This window comes from Empidonax traillii, unplaced genomic scaffold, assembly GCF_003031625.1.
Source record: "Empidonax traillii isolate 1590-97213 ecotype Southwest subspecies unplaced genomic scaffold, ASM303162v1 scaffold819:size405531, whole genome shotgun sequence".
Taxonomy (NCBI): Eukaryota; Metazoa; Chordata; class Aves; order Passeriformes; family Tyrannidae; genus Empidonax; species Empidonax traillii.
Window position 1 is genome coordinate 327570 of NW_020956012.1, and position 15637 is coordinate 343206.

At 54.3% G+C, this 15637-nt stretch overlaps 4 protein-coding genes across 6 annotated transcripts in view; 2 read left to right on the top strand and 2 right to left on the bottom strand.

The window, feature by feature from the left end:
- Positions 1–1370, bottom strand: part of EMC1 (ER membrane protein complex subunit 1) — an 11975-nt gene extending 10605 nt beyond the window's left edge. For both annotated transcript variants that reach the window (XM_027901903.1, XM_027901902.1), the window contains exons 1-4: positions 1233–1370; positions 1003–1127; positions 713–778; positions 501–594 (exon numbers count right to left, since the gene is read on the bottom strand). In XM_027901903.1, coding sequence (XP_027757704.1) covers positions 501–594; positions 713–778; positions 1003–1127; positions 1233–1345 — 398 coding nt within the window. In that variant the 5' untranslated portion in view covers positions 1346–1370. The remainder of the gene's footprint in view (positions 1–500; positions 595–712; positions 779–1002; positions 1128–1232) is intronic.
- Positions 1371–1479: 109 nt separating this feature from the next.
- On the top strand, positions 1480–4191 carry MRTO4 (MRT4 homolog, ribosome maturation factor). Of its 2 annotated transcripts, none has more exons than XM_027901897.1 (8): positions 1480–1546; positions 2003–2061; positions 2157–2260; positions 2344–2425; positions 2651–2718; positions 3072–3223; positions 3629–3705; positions 3885–4191. In XM_027901897.1, exons 1-8 carry the CDS (start codon positions 1519–1521, stop codon positions 4023–4025), a joined length of 711 nt encoding a protein of 236 aa, XP_027757698.1. In that variant the 5' UTR covers positions 1480–1518; the 3' UTR covers positions 4026–4191. The 2 variants fall into 2 exon arrangements, with proteins under 2 accessions (XP_027757698.1, XP_027757699.1); XM_027901898.1 differs by having other exon boundaries at positions 3801–3916.
- Positions 4192–4574: 383 nt separating this feature from the next.
- LOC114066861 (aflatoxin B1 aldehyde reductase member 2-like) lies at positions 4575–8405 on the bottom strand. Its single transcript, XM_027901894.1, has 7 exons — positions 8150–8405; positions 7392–7579; positions 6813–6917; positions 6167–6263; positions 5988–6087; positions 5572–5701; positions 4575–5061 (listed from the first exon to the last, which is right to left on the bottom strand). The coding sequence occupies exons 1-7, from the start codon at positions 8388–8390 to the stop codon at positions 4900–4902; spliced, it is 1023 nt and encodes a 340-aa protein (XP_027757695.1). The 5' UTR covers positions 8391–8405; the 3' UTR covers positions 4575–4899.
- Positions 8397–13789, top strand: PQLC2 (PQ loop repeat containing 2). The gene is made up of 8 exons (XM_027901896.1): positions 8397–8754; positions 9343–9540; positions 10092–10221; positions 10567–10654; positions 11637–11788; positions 12538–12630; positions 12977–13162; positions 13471–13789. Exons 2-8 carry the CDS (start codon positions 9371–9373, stop codon positions 13567–13569), a joined length of 918 nt encoding a protein of 305 aa, XP_027757697.1. The 5' UTR covers positions 8397–8754; positions 9343–9370; the 3' UTR covers positions 13570–13789.
- The last annotated feature ends 1848 nt before the right edge of the window (positions 13790–15637 follow it).

The window sequence follows — 15637 nt, forward strand, 5'->3', positions numbered from 1 at the left end:
GGAGGCTCAGGGGGGACCTTCTGGCTCTGCAATCCCTGACAGGAGGGGGGAGCCGGGGGGGGTCGGGCTCTGCTCCCAGGGAACAGGGACAGGAGGAGAGGGAACAGCCTCAGGCTGTGCCAGGGGAGGGGCAGGGGGGACAGCAGCAGGAATTTCTCATGGAAAGGGTGGTCAGGCCCTGGCAGGGGCTGCCCAGGGAGGTTTGGAGTGCCCAGCCCTGGAGGTGTCCAAGGCAGGCCTGGCTGTGGCACTCAGTGCTCTGGGCTGGGGACAGGGTGGGGATGGGACACAGGAGGGATCCATGGGCTGGGAGGGATTTTCTAGCCTCAGTGATCCTGTGCAAGGTCAGGCATTCATAAAGAATTCACCCAAAACTTATTCTGGCAACTTTAACTAATCTTCCTCTACAATGCAAGTCCAGAGAAGGTCCATGACCTCCTTCATTCCTTCCCAGCCCAGCACTACAAGGAAAAGAAGCCAGTACAGCCAGCAAATCCCACCTGCCAGTGTCCAGGGATGTCTCCCAGTTCAGCCCCCCGATGTTAGTCTCCCAGGAGCGCAGGATCCGCCCTCCGTTGGACACAGTGACGGCATCTGCGGGGGAGGACCGCGGGGCTCTGTCCACACGGAGCAACAGAGCCCCGAACTGAGCAGCTCCAGCCCGTGCTCCCACAGCCCCGGGGCAATCCCAGCCCCGGCCCGTGCCCCTTACCCTGCCCATGGATCAGCATCGCATCGATCGTTCCTTCCGCGGTGCCCTTGTCCACGTGGCGCCACACTGGGGAGATAGAGCCCAGCTAGAACAAGATTTGCCCCCCAAACACATCCCTTCCTATTATTTTTAAGCTCGTACAGAGCACAGTCCAGCTGCTCTAGGGCACAGCTCTGCCCCGCCGGCTGTCCCCTCCCAGCCTGACAAGGCACAGCCGGCAGCGATCACCCCTCAGCAGTGAAACCCGCACAGTTTGAGCGGCCCGTCAGCCCCGAACCGGCCGCACTCACGGATTTCGCCGCTCCGGGAGTTCAGGGCGGCCACCACGTTCTCCTCAGTGGCCACGACGAGCTTCTTCGAGCCCTGCGAGGCCTCCAAGGAGGCGAACTTGAGCTTCCCCACGTACTGCTGCCTCCTGGGGAGCGGAGGGAGCGGCGCTGAGGCGGGACCCGCCACGGGAGGGCCGCGGGGCCTGCCCGCGGGAGGGGACACGCGGCGCGGCGGGACCGCCGGCGCTTACCAGTCGAACTTGCCCACTTGGTCCTCGTAGACGGCGGCGGCCAAAGGCAGGAGGAGCGGCAGGAGGAGCGGCGGGAGCAGGAGCGGCAGGAGCGACCCCGGCCCAGCCGCCATCGCAGCGGCCCCGGCGCCCGGGGAGCCTCGCAGCGCCCTGGGGCTGCCCCGCGCGCTGCCTGCGCGCTCCCACGGCACCGCCCCCCTTTCCCCGCGCAGGCAGCGCGCGGGACAGCCCTGTCCGCTCCCGGCAGCCCGCGCGCCGCCCGGGGGCCTCAGAGCACGGCGGAGCCATGCCCAAGTCCCGGCGGGACCGAAAGGGTGAGAGCGGGGCCGGGCCCTTAGCGCTTCTCCCGGCCCTTCTCCCTGCCCGGCCCGGCCCTCGGCGCTTCTCCCGGCCCTCAGCCCTTGTCCCTGCCCGGCCCTTCTCCCGTCTCCCTACTCGGCCCTCAGCCCTTCTCCCTACCCCTCACCCTGCCCTGCCCGGCCCTCAGCGCTTCCCCATGCCCACGGTGCTGCCCGACCCTCAGCGCTTCTCCCTTCTCCCTTCCGGCCCTCAGCGCTTCTCCCTTCCCTCAGCGCTTCTCCAGTCCCTGCCCGGCCCTTAGCCCTTCCCCGTGCCCTCAGCCCTTCTCCCTTCCCTTCTCCCTTCCCCCTACCCGGCCCTCAGCGCTTCCCCCTGCCCTGCCTGGCCCTCAGCCCTTCTCCCTCCCCTCATCCCCTTTCTGTGCTCGTGTCCCTGCCATCCCACCCTAACGCATCCTCTGCTCCCCGCAGTCTCCCTGACGCGGACGCCCCGGAAGGGGCTGGAAGCCAAGCAGGCGCTGATCACCGAGGTGAGTGGGGCCCTGGCCCTGGCCCTGGCCCTGGCCCTGGCCCTGTCCCCGTCCCCTCCTTCCCACGCCCTGTCCCGGTAACGCCTCCCCCGCAGCTCCGCCGCTGTGTGGACACCTACAAGTACATCTTCGTGTTCTCCGTGGCCAACATGAGGAACAACAAGCTCAAGGATGTCCGGAACGCATGGAAGCACAGCAGGTTGGGGGGGCGGAGGGGCTGGAAAGGGGGAATTCCCAAGAGGGGTGAGCTCCGGGGCTGACATCCCCCTCCTCCCGCTCCAGGATCTTCTTCGGCAAGAACAAGGTGATGATGGTGGCGCTGGGACGGGGGCCGAGCAGCGAGTACAAGGAGAACCTGCACAAGGTGGGCACTGAGGTTTCCTGGGGATCCTGAAACTGCACCTGCCTTACCCCCCACAATGGAATAACATCCTGGGACACCAGAGCTCCTTGGGCCACCCTTCTGGGGGTGTTTGAATCGAATCCATGTCCTGACACAAAGGGTCTGTTGTTACCAGAGCTTTCTGTACAGGACTGCAGGTGGGTCCCTGGTGCGGCCTGATCCCTGTGGATGCTCCTTCTCTTCCAGGTCAGCAAACACCTGAGAGGGGAGGTCGGGCTCCTCTTCACCAACCGCACCAGGGAGGAGGTGGATGAGTAAGTAGAGCCTGGCACAGCCTTGTTACCGTGTAACCACTGTAACCACTGCCCTCCCTGATGCTCCCTCAAAGCAGGGGAGGTGTCATGGGGTTTTCCACCCATTTTCTCAGCCATCCCTGTGACAACAGGGAATCACGGAAAGGTTTGGGTTGGAAGGGACCTTAGATCTCATCCAGTCCCAACCCCATCCATGGGCAGGGACACCTTCCACTGTCCCAGGCTGCTCCAAGCCCTGCCCAACCTGGCCTTGGACTCCTCCAGGGAAGGGGCAGCCACAGCTCCTCTGGGCACCACGGGAACCTGTGCTGGGCTGCAGGCAGAGCAGCTGCAGCTCTCGTCCCCTGCCCCAGGTGGTTCTCCAAGTTCCGAGAGCTGGACTTTGCCCGCGCTGGGAACAAGGCGCCGTACGGGGTGAGCCTGGACACGGGGCCCCTGGAGCAGTTCCCACACTCCATGGAGCCGCAGCTCCGGCAGCTGGGATTGCCCACGGCGCTGAAGAAAGGTACTGGGGTAGCTGGGGAGGACAGCCCCTGTCTGTCTGAGCAGGGGAGATCTCAGGAGAACATTGAATAGGAGAATTTAGATCTGGAAAAATCCCATGGGTATTCTCCTTATTGGGACGAGGCTAGAACTCCTTATGTCCTTCTTGTGCTGTTCTTCCCAAACTCATGTCAAAGGATGAGTCAAACAACAGGGTTTTTCCAAAGCACTGTCCCTTTCCAGTGGGAACAGCTGGGACTGACCCGTTCAGAAACCAGATGTGGGGTTTACTGAGCTCCTTGAGGTGCACTAACATTGCGTGGAAAGCTCCAAAGGGTGGTGTGGGAGGGAGTCTTGGCTCTGCACCCCACATTTCAGGGAGTCACCCAGTACCTGGGAGCCTGTTGAAGGGGGTTTGTTCCTGCAGGGGTGGTGACACTGCTCTCGGATTATGACGTCTGCAAGGAGGGGGATGTTCTCACCCCGGAACAGGCCCGTGTCCTGGTGAGTAACACAACAGCCCTGTTTCCTGATACAAAACAATTAATTAATGCAACCCCTGAAACTCAGCAGCAATTATTTTGGCTCCTGCTCTGCAGCACTTCCCACGTGGAAGTGGTCTGGACTGTTTTGCTAAACTGGACAGAGACAGTAACGCAGGAAACATTTGTGTCCTTCCCTAGAAACTCTTCGGTTATGAGATGGCAGAGTTTAAAGTCACCATCAAATTCGTGTGGAATTCTGAGACAGGAGATTTCCAGAAGCTTGTGGGAGACACAGCAGAGGAAGAAGAGGATAATGATGATGACAGCAGTGAGGACTAGCAGTGTGGACACGAGGCAATTTTACTCTATTTTAGAGACAAAAAGAGGAGGATGTTTCTCTGGCCTGTTTGCAGCTGGACAAGGATGATCAGCTCAAATGTGCTCTTTGTAAAAAATGATGTGTTTTTTTTATATATATATAAATCTGTATACAAAACTTCAGACAGTTGTTGTTGCTGCCTGTTACTGCTTGTGTATCCCAGGATCTGAGGAAATTCCAATCAAATGTGAAAACTGGGAAGAAGGGGTGTAAATTTAATGCAACTTCGATGTAACAGAGTGGGGAAAATGCTGAGGGTTTGTTATTCTTACACAGAAGAAGATAATTTCTCTGATCCCTGGAATTTTGCCCTATTCCTGGAAGAGTACAGGACCAGGCTGGATGGAGCTCTGAGCAACCTGGGCTAGTGGGAGGTGCCCCTGCTCATGACAGGGGCTGTAATGAGATGAGCTTTAAGGTCCCATCCCAAACCAGTCTGGGATTCTATGATTCCAAGTCCGCACGTGCTGCCAGCCAGGTTACAGGTACCGGTCAGAGATGGCAGCTGCGTTAGAAAGAAGTTTTATTCTTGTACATAATTATTTAAGATTTCACATTAAAGCAGAATGGGGGCTTTCACCCCATTGCTGTGTTCACTTTCCTGATTAACTGCAGCTTTAATTATGGTGCTGTGGGGACCTGGAGGGCTGGGAGGGAAGAAGGACTAAGGCACAGCCCAGCACAACAGCAGTTGTGGATCCTGCAAAGCTTCATTAATTCAGGAGAAATCTCAACCCATTGGCTTGTGGATCAAAGGGCAGGGTGGGCAGTACCTTGCCAGTGCTTCCAGAGCCCTGTGCTCTAGTGGCCAGCGTTCCATCCCTGCTCCAACCCCTAACGGAAGTAGTTGGGGCAGTCGTGGGCACTCATGTTCCAGGCTGCATCAAACGCCTCCACCACGGCGGGGAGCAGGGGACCCTCCTCGCTGGAGTTGAGGTTCTGCTCTAGCTGGTCCATGTTGGACATCCCAATGATCACTGCGTCTCCAAGAGAACCCTGGGAAGAGATAGGAGGTGCTGCTAATCCCAAAAGAAACCTGGTTCACCTCTCAAGGATTGAGACAACTGACACCACCAAGTTCTGGTCAGAAGGCCAGGACGTCTCCAAGTCGTGCCAACTCCTCAAAAACTGCCAAGTCCTACTTAATGATGGGCTACAGGAACACTGGGGGAAATGGGGAATATAACCATTAGTTTTCTAGTCCAAGAAAGAGCAAGTGCTTTCCTTGCAGGGAGGCTGAGTGGGTAGGAAGCCAAGACCCCACTAATTAGCACTTAATATCTTCCACTTCTTCCAATCCTAAGCACAGAGAATACCACAGGGGACACAGAGCTGACTCGCTTGAGCAGTCTGGCAGAGTCCACACAGCAATACTCACTTTGGAATGCCACAACCCCGCGGGATGTGCAGATCAAAGGGGTAAATCACACTGAAATGTCCCTGATTGTGTGCACAGCCCTGGCAGCACCGCCCAGGCTGTCGGTTCTAGTCAGGCTGAGCTCTCACCTGCAGTTTGGAGTGGTGGTAGAGCCAGCGCAGTGCAGCTGAGGCCAGGCTGGGGGGATTGGAGCCATAAGCCTCCTTCAGAGCCTTTTCTACCAGGGCAATTCCCTCAAAATTGTGTTTTTTCCAGTACCTGCATGAAAAGAAATCACCCTTATTGCCCTGCAGACATCTACATTCCAACCACAAGAAAGCTTTGTACAACTCTTTAGAGCCTCTGAGGACTTCTGCGATCACCCCTGCAAGTTGTGGGGCAGCTGAACATAAAAACCACACTGCAAAGGTCAGCCACATGCCATGGCCCCAGCCACGTGTGCTGATGCAATCCCTGCACAAACTTTGGTTAATTCTGCTTCCTCTCAACTGATGATTAGTGTTTTTTTAATGCAGCCTTCCTTGTCTGTCAGCTCAAAAAATACCTGTCCCTGTAGGCCTGAGCCCAGTCGTTCCCAAAAAATCTCCCAGGAGGCTGGCGCGTGTCTTTGTCCTCGTACTTGTACTTGCCGGTCAGGAGCCCTCCTGCAAAGGGCAACAGCAGGTTCAGGGCTGGGCTGCTCTGCACAGCCCCCATTTCCCAGGGTTTTGTCCCCCTCTGTACCTGCCAGGGGGTTGTAGGCGTAGAACCGCAGCCCAAAGTGCCTCAGGCAGGGGAAGAGCTCGGCCTCCACCTGGCGCGTGGTCGCATTGTACATTCCCTGCACCGAGGGGGACACAGCTTCAAACACCAGCTCAGGGCACAGCAGCAGCCTCCTCCCACACCTCCCTGACAGGACTTATCCAGGAGAGAGGCTTCAGGTTACACAAGATGATTTGTTTAGGAACAGACTCGCTGAAGGATTGCAAATAATGCAAAAATTGAAGTTTCCCAGAGGTGGAGTCACTGACTCCAGCAAGGAACACACACTCAAGAGTTCCTGAGCAGTGACCTCACTCAGCTTCCTGATCATGTGTGTCCTGAAAGGACATGGAAAGGCTGGTCAGGCACTGGAAGGGGCTGCTCAGGGAGGTGGTGGCATCCAAGGAAGGACTGGACATGGCACTCAGTGCTCTGGGCTAGGGGACAAGCTGGGGATCCGGCACAGGGTGAACTCAATGACCTTGAGGGTCCTGTCCAACCTCAGTGGAATTCCCAGACTAAGTGCAGCAGATTCCTTCTCTGTTTATATCTGGCACACTAGGGGTTGGTCCAAGATTTGGGAACCCCCAAATCCAAGGTATTTCCCCACAGCAATACCATCTCTCACCTGGTACACAGTTGGCATCACCCAGTTGTTGTACTTGCAGATGGTGCAGATTTCTGCCACCTCCCACGCTGCATAGTTTGACAGACCAAGTTCTTTAAACTTTCCCTGCAGAGGAATAAAAGAGAATTCAGTTCCAGTGTTTAAAAGTTCATTTGGACCCAGACAGTGCAAGATGCATACAGTGAAAAGGAGTCACCAAATTTTAGTCCAGAGTGCTCATTGCTGTCCACCTTTTCCAAGAGACTATAAAGACCTGACAAAAATATTTCTCATTTTCTGTTCCTTTGGAATTCACACCCTCTAATTTAAATGCCATAGTTAGATTAATGCAATTCAGAAATTCTTCACCCATTACCAGCAGTAATTCTAACCCAGCCAAAAGCAAAGTTCAGATGTTCTGAGGCTTCCAAGAGCTTTAGGGAACAAAGTGCACCACGTTAGCACCCAGTGGAGCAGTAGCTGCTCTGCTCTGGGCACAAACCCAGAGCTGCAGTGGGCACAACAAGCAGCCCTGGTTTAAAAAAAAGGGGTGGGAAGGAGGGAATCAAGGATTGTTCAGGCTTAGACTCCCCACTTTACTTCTCTGTGCAGATCGTTGCAGGCACGCAGCGTCTCCTCCACGGGAGTCCCGTGGTCGGGAGCGTGGAGGTAGAAGAGCTCCACACTTGTCCTCTTCAGCCTCTCCAGGGACGTGTCCAGCTGGGAACGCACACTCTCCGGCTTCAGCGTCTTCCCATCCCAAGGGTTGGCCTTGGTGGCCACTTCCACTGGCAGAGAAAGAAGGAATGAGCAAAGAATTTCTACCTTCAGGAGGAAAACAGGGATAATGGGCATAACCAAGATTTTGAGGTGTTTCAGGGAAGGTCCCTCTCCTCGGGAACCACGTCGGCCTGGCAGGGGAGACTCTTCCCCAGAGCACTGAGGGACTGCCCTGGAGAGGGAAGGGCTTCTCAAGGTCTGGGGGTCAGCACTAAGAGGGGAATCTCTTCCCCTCAGACCTGGCATCAGCCTGGCAGGGGGAATCCTCCTCAGGGAATAAGTCCCGAGGCAAGTTCCTTTTGCTTAGGGGGTCATTCGCCTCATGGAAGACGCTCCTCCTTAGGGAAAAGGCGCAAGGCAGTCCTTCCTCCTCGAAGACAGTCTCAGCCCGACATGGAAGACCCCCCTCCTCAAGCACGAGTCCAAAGTCCCTTCTCCTCAAAGAAGGTGTCAGCTTAACAGGGAGGACTGTTCTCCTCAGGGAAGACCCCTCTCCTCAGGAAAGACCGCTGCCCTCAGGTACCGAGCCCCGAGGGAGCTCGTTCCCCTCAGGGCAGCCCCCATGCCCCGCGCCGTACCAGGCTCGGTGCCTCCCGCCAGCAGCGCGCCCAGGATGCGCTCGGACTCCCCACCCGCGTACATGAAGGCGGTGTCGAGAAGGCGGTAGCGGCGGCTCAGGAAGGCGCGGAGCAGCTCGGCGCTCGCCTCGGGCCCTGCCCGCCGGCCCATCTCCATCGTGCCCAGGATCACCCCGGGCCGCACGCCCCCCGCCGCCATGGCCGCCATGGCCGCCATCCCCCTCACCGCCCGCACCGCCATTGCGCGTGCGCGGGCACAGGCGCGGCCCCGCCCCCAGGGCGGCCGGACCCGCCGGTTTGGCCAAAAAAAACAGCGAGTTTGGGCAAAAAACACCGGGATTGTCCGAAACCAGGCTGGGGACAGCGGGGCTGGGGGAAAGCAGCACGTCTGTGGAAAAAACACGGCGCGGGTTTCACGGGAAAGCTGCGGATCTCGGGGACAAAGATTCCGGCGAGTTCCCGGCAGGGCCGGCGGCGCCGGGCGGGAGCGGCCGAGGGAGCCGGCGGTCCCTGAGGGGAACGGGGGCACAGACAGCCCTCCCGGCTCCAAAGAGAGGCGTTTCCGAGGGAAAATAAAGTCAAGTGGCGAACGGCGTCGGTGGGAGGTGAGTGTCAGTGCTGCGGGGACATGTCGGGCTGGACTTCGGCTGCCTCTCTTGTATTGCTTTTTTTGACTTCTTTTTTCCCCCGGTTCTTCTTTCTCCTCCCCCCCCCCTTTTTTTCCTTCATCTTTTTTTCTTTTGTTTCTTTATTCTTATTTTTCTCTTTTTGCTTATTTTTTTCTTCTTTCTTTTAATTTTTTCTCCCCTTTTTCTTTTTTCTTCTTTATTTCTTTCTATTTCCTCCTTTTTTCTTCTTTTTTTTTTTACTTTTATTTTTCTTTTTTTTTTTTTTTTTTTTTTTTTTTTTTTTTTTTTTTTTTTTTTTTTTTTTTTTTTTTTTTTTTTTTTTTTTTTTTTCATTTTATTTCTTCTTTTATTTCTTCTGTTTCTCCTTTGATGCCAAACCCTGCCAGGCCGAAAACCTTCCCACTCCTCTCATCCCCGATGCAAAATTAAGGCAAATAAAGGCGTATTATCCACTGATGATACGTTTTCCCAACACGAGCCAGTTTCCAGCTGCATCCAGAGGAGCCCCAATCCTCTTCATCATGCAGCTCTATTTTTCCCCAGCATTATTAAATTTCCCCCCAGCTCCCTGCTGGACTGGCATTCCTGGGCCATGGCTGTGCGGCGCTGGAGGGGGGTCCCCTTTGGGAATCTCTCGGAATGTCCCAACGGCTCCCGCTGGATCCTCGAGGTGTTCCACGAGTGTGCCCAGGATGGCCGGGACGTCTCCAGCGTTATCCTGGGGCTGGTCTCCATCCTCTGCTTCGCAGCCGCCTCCTTCCCGTGAGTACTATCCCAAATCCCAGCCCAGCCCTCCCCGTGGGACAGCAAAGCTCAACCTTCCAGCACCAGGTGCCCGAATTATTAAATCTGCCCATCAGAAGCAATCAGGGCTTGGACAGTTTAGGGTTAGAGGAGGAGAGGAGCAGGCAGCACAGCCCCAAAGCCTGGGGAGTTGTTACGTTGTTGTTGCTGAGCTTGGCAGCCGGAATATCCCACGTAAGCCACCTGCAATGTGCTCAGGGCAGTCATATGTGTGCCTGGAGTGTTTCCAGGCTTCTTGGAAGTGCTGAGACAAGCGTGGCAGAGGGGGATGTGGGGAGTCACGCTCCAGCTCCATTATTTCGTAACTAGAGGGGGGAGGATCCCGACTCAGGCTTTTCCTCACTCCCTCCTGCCCAGTTTGCAGGGGAGCACATGACTGGGCAGGAGCAATCCCTGCTTCCCCTTCCTCCCCCAGGGCTTTGGGATCCACAGGGAGCCCTGGGGATGGTTCCCAGGTAGTGCTGAACCAGTCAGGGGCAATGTTTGTATCTCTGCCCAATTCTCTGCAGGCAGTTTTACCAAGCCTGCAAAACAGGCATCATGGACCGGGCTCTCTCCATATACTTCCTGCTGGGATGGCTGGGAGGAGACCTCCTGAACCTCATCGGCTCCTTCCTGGCTGATCAGCTGCCCCTGCAGGTACCAAACCCCTGGGGCTGGGCCGGCTCTCACACACCCTGAGCTCCAGGGAGGAGGAATGGGCTGCTTAATTCAGCCCTGGGAACAGAGACCCAAACAATCCAGGATGCTTCCTTCTCCCATCAGGATGTTCTCTCTTTCCTCCAGGATTGCTCCCTTCTTCCTGCCTGGGGTTGTTTCCTTCTTCTCCCCCATGGGGTTACTCCCTTCTCTCCCTGGGATGTTCCCTTCTTCACCCCCTTGGATTGTTTCCTTTTCCTCCTCAGGGTTGTTCCCTCTTTTCCCTGAGGGATGCTCCCCTCTCTCCCCAGGCTGTTGTCCCACCCCAGTGTCCCCTCCCCGCAGGTTTACACGGCTGTTTACTACGTGCTGGCCGACCTGGTGATGCTTTCGCTCTACTGCTACTACAGGGTGAAGAACAGGGGGGCCAGATGTGAGTTGGGGTGTGTGTGTGGGGGGCTTGACCTTGTCTGTGGAGCTGGGAAGGGAGGGAATCCCCAGGGGTATTCCAGGGGCAGAGATGCTTTGCAGATGCAGCTGTTAGATGCTTGCTGGGCTTTTTTAACTTGGATAATTTGAGCCCCCAGGAAAACCAAAGCCAACAAATAGCTACAGGCTGTGCCTGGGGCTTCTGCAGACCCTGCAAACCTCCCCATGGTGTCCAGGCTGAAAATAACTCCCCTGTGAGTTGCACTGGGCACAGAAATAAGTTCTTTACCCACAGGTAGGTGGTGACTCCACCTCGGAGCTGGAAACCACAGAACTCCTGACTCAGGCCAGGGCTGCAAGGGAAAAGGGGAAGTTTTCTGATTGGTTTGGGGTCAGAACTCCATCCTTGACATGATGGGGAAGTTCCTCCCTGTTCAACTGGAGTGAAAAGGGAACCTTATCAGCTCTTGAAAGGTTCAAAGAGTCAGAGAAAACAGAACAAATCCATTTTTCAGCATAGCAGCTTTGTGAACTCCAAACAGGCACTTTGGGACCAGGATAACTTTAACTTATTAAAGACATGTAAACTTATTAAACCAATTGATATTGGCCTATCAACTACATCGTGTTGTTAAGCTGGGGAGCCTGTTTACTGAATATAATTACTGAATAATAATACATTAATAGTAATAAATAAGCCGAAGCAGGGCTTGCTCCGGCAGGGATTTGAGTGTGCCTATTGTGAGTTAAGACAGTGAAATCTCCTAGAGGGGATGATTTTAAAGAGCCTAAACCCAAAGAAACCGAGATAGGAGCAGTTTCCTGCCTGATAATGTAGAAATTGGCCACATCAGTAGGAGATAAATCACCCACAGCAGCCTGTCCCTGTCCCTCAGTGCTCAGAGACAGCTTGGAGGTGCTTTACCCTGAGGCTGTTGGGGGTTGATGGGATTCTCCCTAACCAGGCTCTCCTTGATTCCCTGCAGTCACTGCCCCAATCAATGCAGCCTTTGTGTTCCTCTCCATGGGAACAGTGTCAACCCTCTCCCTCCTGGGCAGTGGCACCTCCGCAGAGGGCACAGGGACCTTTCCAGGGAGGTCTCTGCTGTCAGTTCATGTGGATGATCCTGGATCAAAGGTGAGCCAATTCCTAAATCTGGGTGATGGGATACAGAACATCTGGCTGGGCACGTCCTGCTGGATGGTTTGATCCCATCCAGTAGTGCCAAAAAACACCTTGTACCTCACCGTGTATTTTGGGGTTGGGGGCTTCTCTGTTCCTCTTTTAAGAGCAAATTGTTCTCTAGGGTGTTACAGTCTCAGAAGGTGACACTGGAAAAAGACCTTAAAAGATTGCTCCAAAATTCAGGGACAGTCTGCTGCAGGATTTCAGACATTTCAGGGCCTGCTCAAGATTCAGCAAATGTAACATTTGCTACTTCCATGTTTGTGAATAGAAATTATTTCAGGGAGCTGCATAGGATGGACATTCTCTAAAAAATGTGGTATTTAAACCATGTTCATTCACATTAAACCACAGCCTGTTTTCAGGAAATTTGAGAGACTTTTCCCCTTTTATTCTTGAATGTACATATAATTGAAGAAAGCAAGCAAGCAAGTGCAGCAAGGTAACTCAATTTGCTACAGTAAAAGGAGGTTTGCAGAAGAGTTTTGCACTGGCAGTAGTGAAGGACCTCTCCAAGCAATGAAAATAAACCCAATTCCCATTATAAGGGCTTGAAATAATAACAGACTACATATTTTCCTCTAATCAGTTGTAATTATCACAGGACTTATCAAGTGAGGGAGAGCTGGGGAGATCAGAGGCTGGATTTGAGGGCCATGGGGTGACTGCTGAGCTGCTCCTGCCTCCCCCTTTCCTTGCAGCCTTTCACCAGGAGTGAGATCATTGGATTCACCGTGGGCTCCGTGTCCTCCGTGCTGTACCTGTGCTCCCGAGTGCCCCAGATCTACACCAACGTGAGTGCCTGCCCTGGGCACCCCCTGGGCCCTCACATGTCACCTCCGAGGGGGTTGCTGGGATCTTCTTCCTTCCTTTTGCTCAGAGTTCCCAGGGCCCTGTCTCTCATGATTTCATGTTTTTCTGTATTTCTGGTCCAAAACCCAATTTATTTTTCTCCCCTTTAACCCACCAATACTTTGAGGGTGTGTCTTTGTCTTATTTACAAGTAAAAGGGGAAGTAAAGGGCTCTTGGCATTGAGTCACCACCTTTTCTCTTCTCTTTTTTCGGGGAGAGGATGATTAATACCACTTTATTTAGGAGAGCTGCACCCAAGCTGCTCTTCTTGTGCCTGCTATTCCCAGTACAAGAGGAAATCCACCACTGGGATCTCCTACTCCCTCTTTGCCCTGGTGATGTTGGGGAACTCTCTCTACGGCCTCAGTGTCCTCCTGAAGAACCCTGAGCCAGGCCAGGGAGAAGGTGACTATGTCCTGCACCACCTGCCCTGGCTGGTGGGCAGCCTGGGGGTCCTTTCTCTTGACGTGGTTGTATCCTTTCCCTGCCGAAACTTCCCTCTGGGTTTGCATCCCACTGGCAAGGCTTTGCAGGGAGTGATCCTGCCCTGGAACAGGCAGGGTTAGGCAGGAGAAGGGTGGGTTGATGCTACTCAGGGGTTGCTCACCCCAGTGCAGCTGAGTAATTTGTGGTGTTGTAACAGCTGAAATGCTGCAGCCCTTTGTTTGCATTGTCCTGTTTCCACCTCTGCTGGCACAAACAGCCGTTGTGCAGGTGGTGAGACCCAGTTTATGGCACAGATCCACCCCTGTGTGTGTGAAGAACCTTAACCTCTCCTCAGATCTCCTTCCAGTTCCTCGCCTATCGGAAAGGAAGAGCCAGTGCCCACGAGGAGAGGGATGCTCTTCTTGGGGAGCAGAGTGACAGCCTGGAGAGCTGACCAGGGGCCCTGCCTGGAGCGAGAGGATGAGGATGCAGATGAAGAAAGTGCCTGAACACCGGGCAAACCAGCCCCTCCATACTGGTGGCTCTTGGGAGAAGAGAACCTGAACCAGTGGGTGACACGTTGTGCTGCTACAACAGTGGCAGAGGATGCTGCTGTTTGAACTTGTGCCTTTGATATCCATGATGCTGTTGGGATAAAAGGGAATTCTTTGATACCTCAGTTACTCTTTGCTGCGCTGATGCCCCCCAGCTCAGCCTGGTTGCTGCTGTGTCTCAGAGGAGATCTGGAGCTTCCTTGGTGCTGACAGACATGGGAGGGGACAGGGATGACTGACCTGCCACAGACACAGCAGCACTGTGGGCCTCACAGCTGCACTCCAAGCTCCTTCTGGAAGACACACAGTGGGGAAGGAGCAGCACAACCAAAGTGTTCATTCCTTGCACACCCGTTTTAATTAGCACGTCCTTCCCCACGTGCCTCCTTTGGTTTCATTTTGCCAGTTTACCTGGCAGCTCCTGCCTCTCTTCATGACTTTCACAGTCCCACTTCTCTGACTTCTCGTCTTTTTGCCTCACCCATGTTTTAATCACATGGATTCCTTGGGGAAGTTGCTCTCTCTGTTACCCAGCAGAGCTGCCTCTGCTTCCTCTGTTTTTCAGTCCTGCCCGCTCTCACTGATGAGTTTATCCCCAGCTTGATGAGTTTATTCCCAACAATGATGAATTTATCCCCCTCTTGGGGCCCTGCACACCAGTGCAGTGGCTCCCTGACCCCAGAGGGACTGGAAGCAGGGGTGGTTTGGGAAGAGACGAGTGCCGAGGTGGAGCCACCCGATGGATCAGCTCAGCACTCCAGGCTCCCTCCCCTGTGCTGAGCTGGGGGTGAGCAGCTCAGTCTCACCAGGAAAGCAAGAGGAAAACCAAATAAAGCTTGAAAGCTCTTAAGGAAAAACTAACACAGCTTGTCCTTGAGAGAACAAGAGCTTTCCTTTTCCTGAAATCACTATCAACTCTTCTTTTTGCTTCCCTTTTCCCCTCTGACACCCAATGTTGTACTCTATTAATTTGATTCCTCTGCCAGTCCATGACATTTGTCCTTCCCCAGGAAGTTTCCCTCCTCTCTGCTTTGTCCTCACACTGAGGACTCCAAGCCACAGCTCAGCCTGGAAACAGGAGTCAAACTGCTCAGTGCCCATCAAGCTGCACCAGCAGGTCAATTAAAACACAAACTGGGCCGGTATTTGGGGCTGACCCATTCATTTGCAGGAAGAAAAGTATTTTTCAGTCTCTTTGAGCCCTTTGAAACAAAGGAGGGATTTTCACTGCATCAGTTCATGATTCTGCCCCTCCAGGTTCTCAGGTGAAGGGGCTGCTCAGCTCATCCTCAAGCCATCAGGATTTCTTATCGTTTCCCAGGAGTTGTAGACAGACAATTCCTATCAAGAGCAAATCCTTCATCTCTGCCATTAATAACTGCCACATCCTGGCTAACCAAGGGCTTTTCTTAGCTGGACAAAGAACCTCCATCATAGGGAGGAAAAATCATACATAGTTCGTACCCACAGGTGGATCCAAAACATAAGTGGATTTACTCGGGCTGCAGAGGTTGGAGCAGGGTGAGCAGCTGTTTGGCAGAGGGAGGTTCCACACCTGCTGCCATCTCGGAGGTGGGGGGGTACAAATTCCTGCCACTGAGACGCTCCCTGAGGTTTCCATCCCTCCAGGTCACTACTGCAGCCCTGCTCCTGCAGCTTAGGATTTTGCAGAGGCACGTGTTAAACCAGAAAAGGCAGAGCAGAAACAAATATCCCAGAGTGTGAAGGTAAATGAAAACCCAGCACACATCTTCCTCTCCTGGGCTCAAGACTTCACACAAACATCTCCAGCTTCAACAAAGGTTTTTCCTTGGACAGAACCAAGAGAAAGAGACCAAATCTCAGTGTGTTTCCCTGGGGGATCCCAGCTGTGAGGCAGACACCTGTCCCAGCCTGTGCCCCACAGGAGCTCCAGTATGGACCACAAGCCCCAGGGGCTGGGGGTGAAACAGGTCACCAAAATTAGAG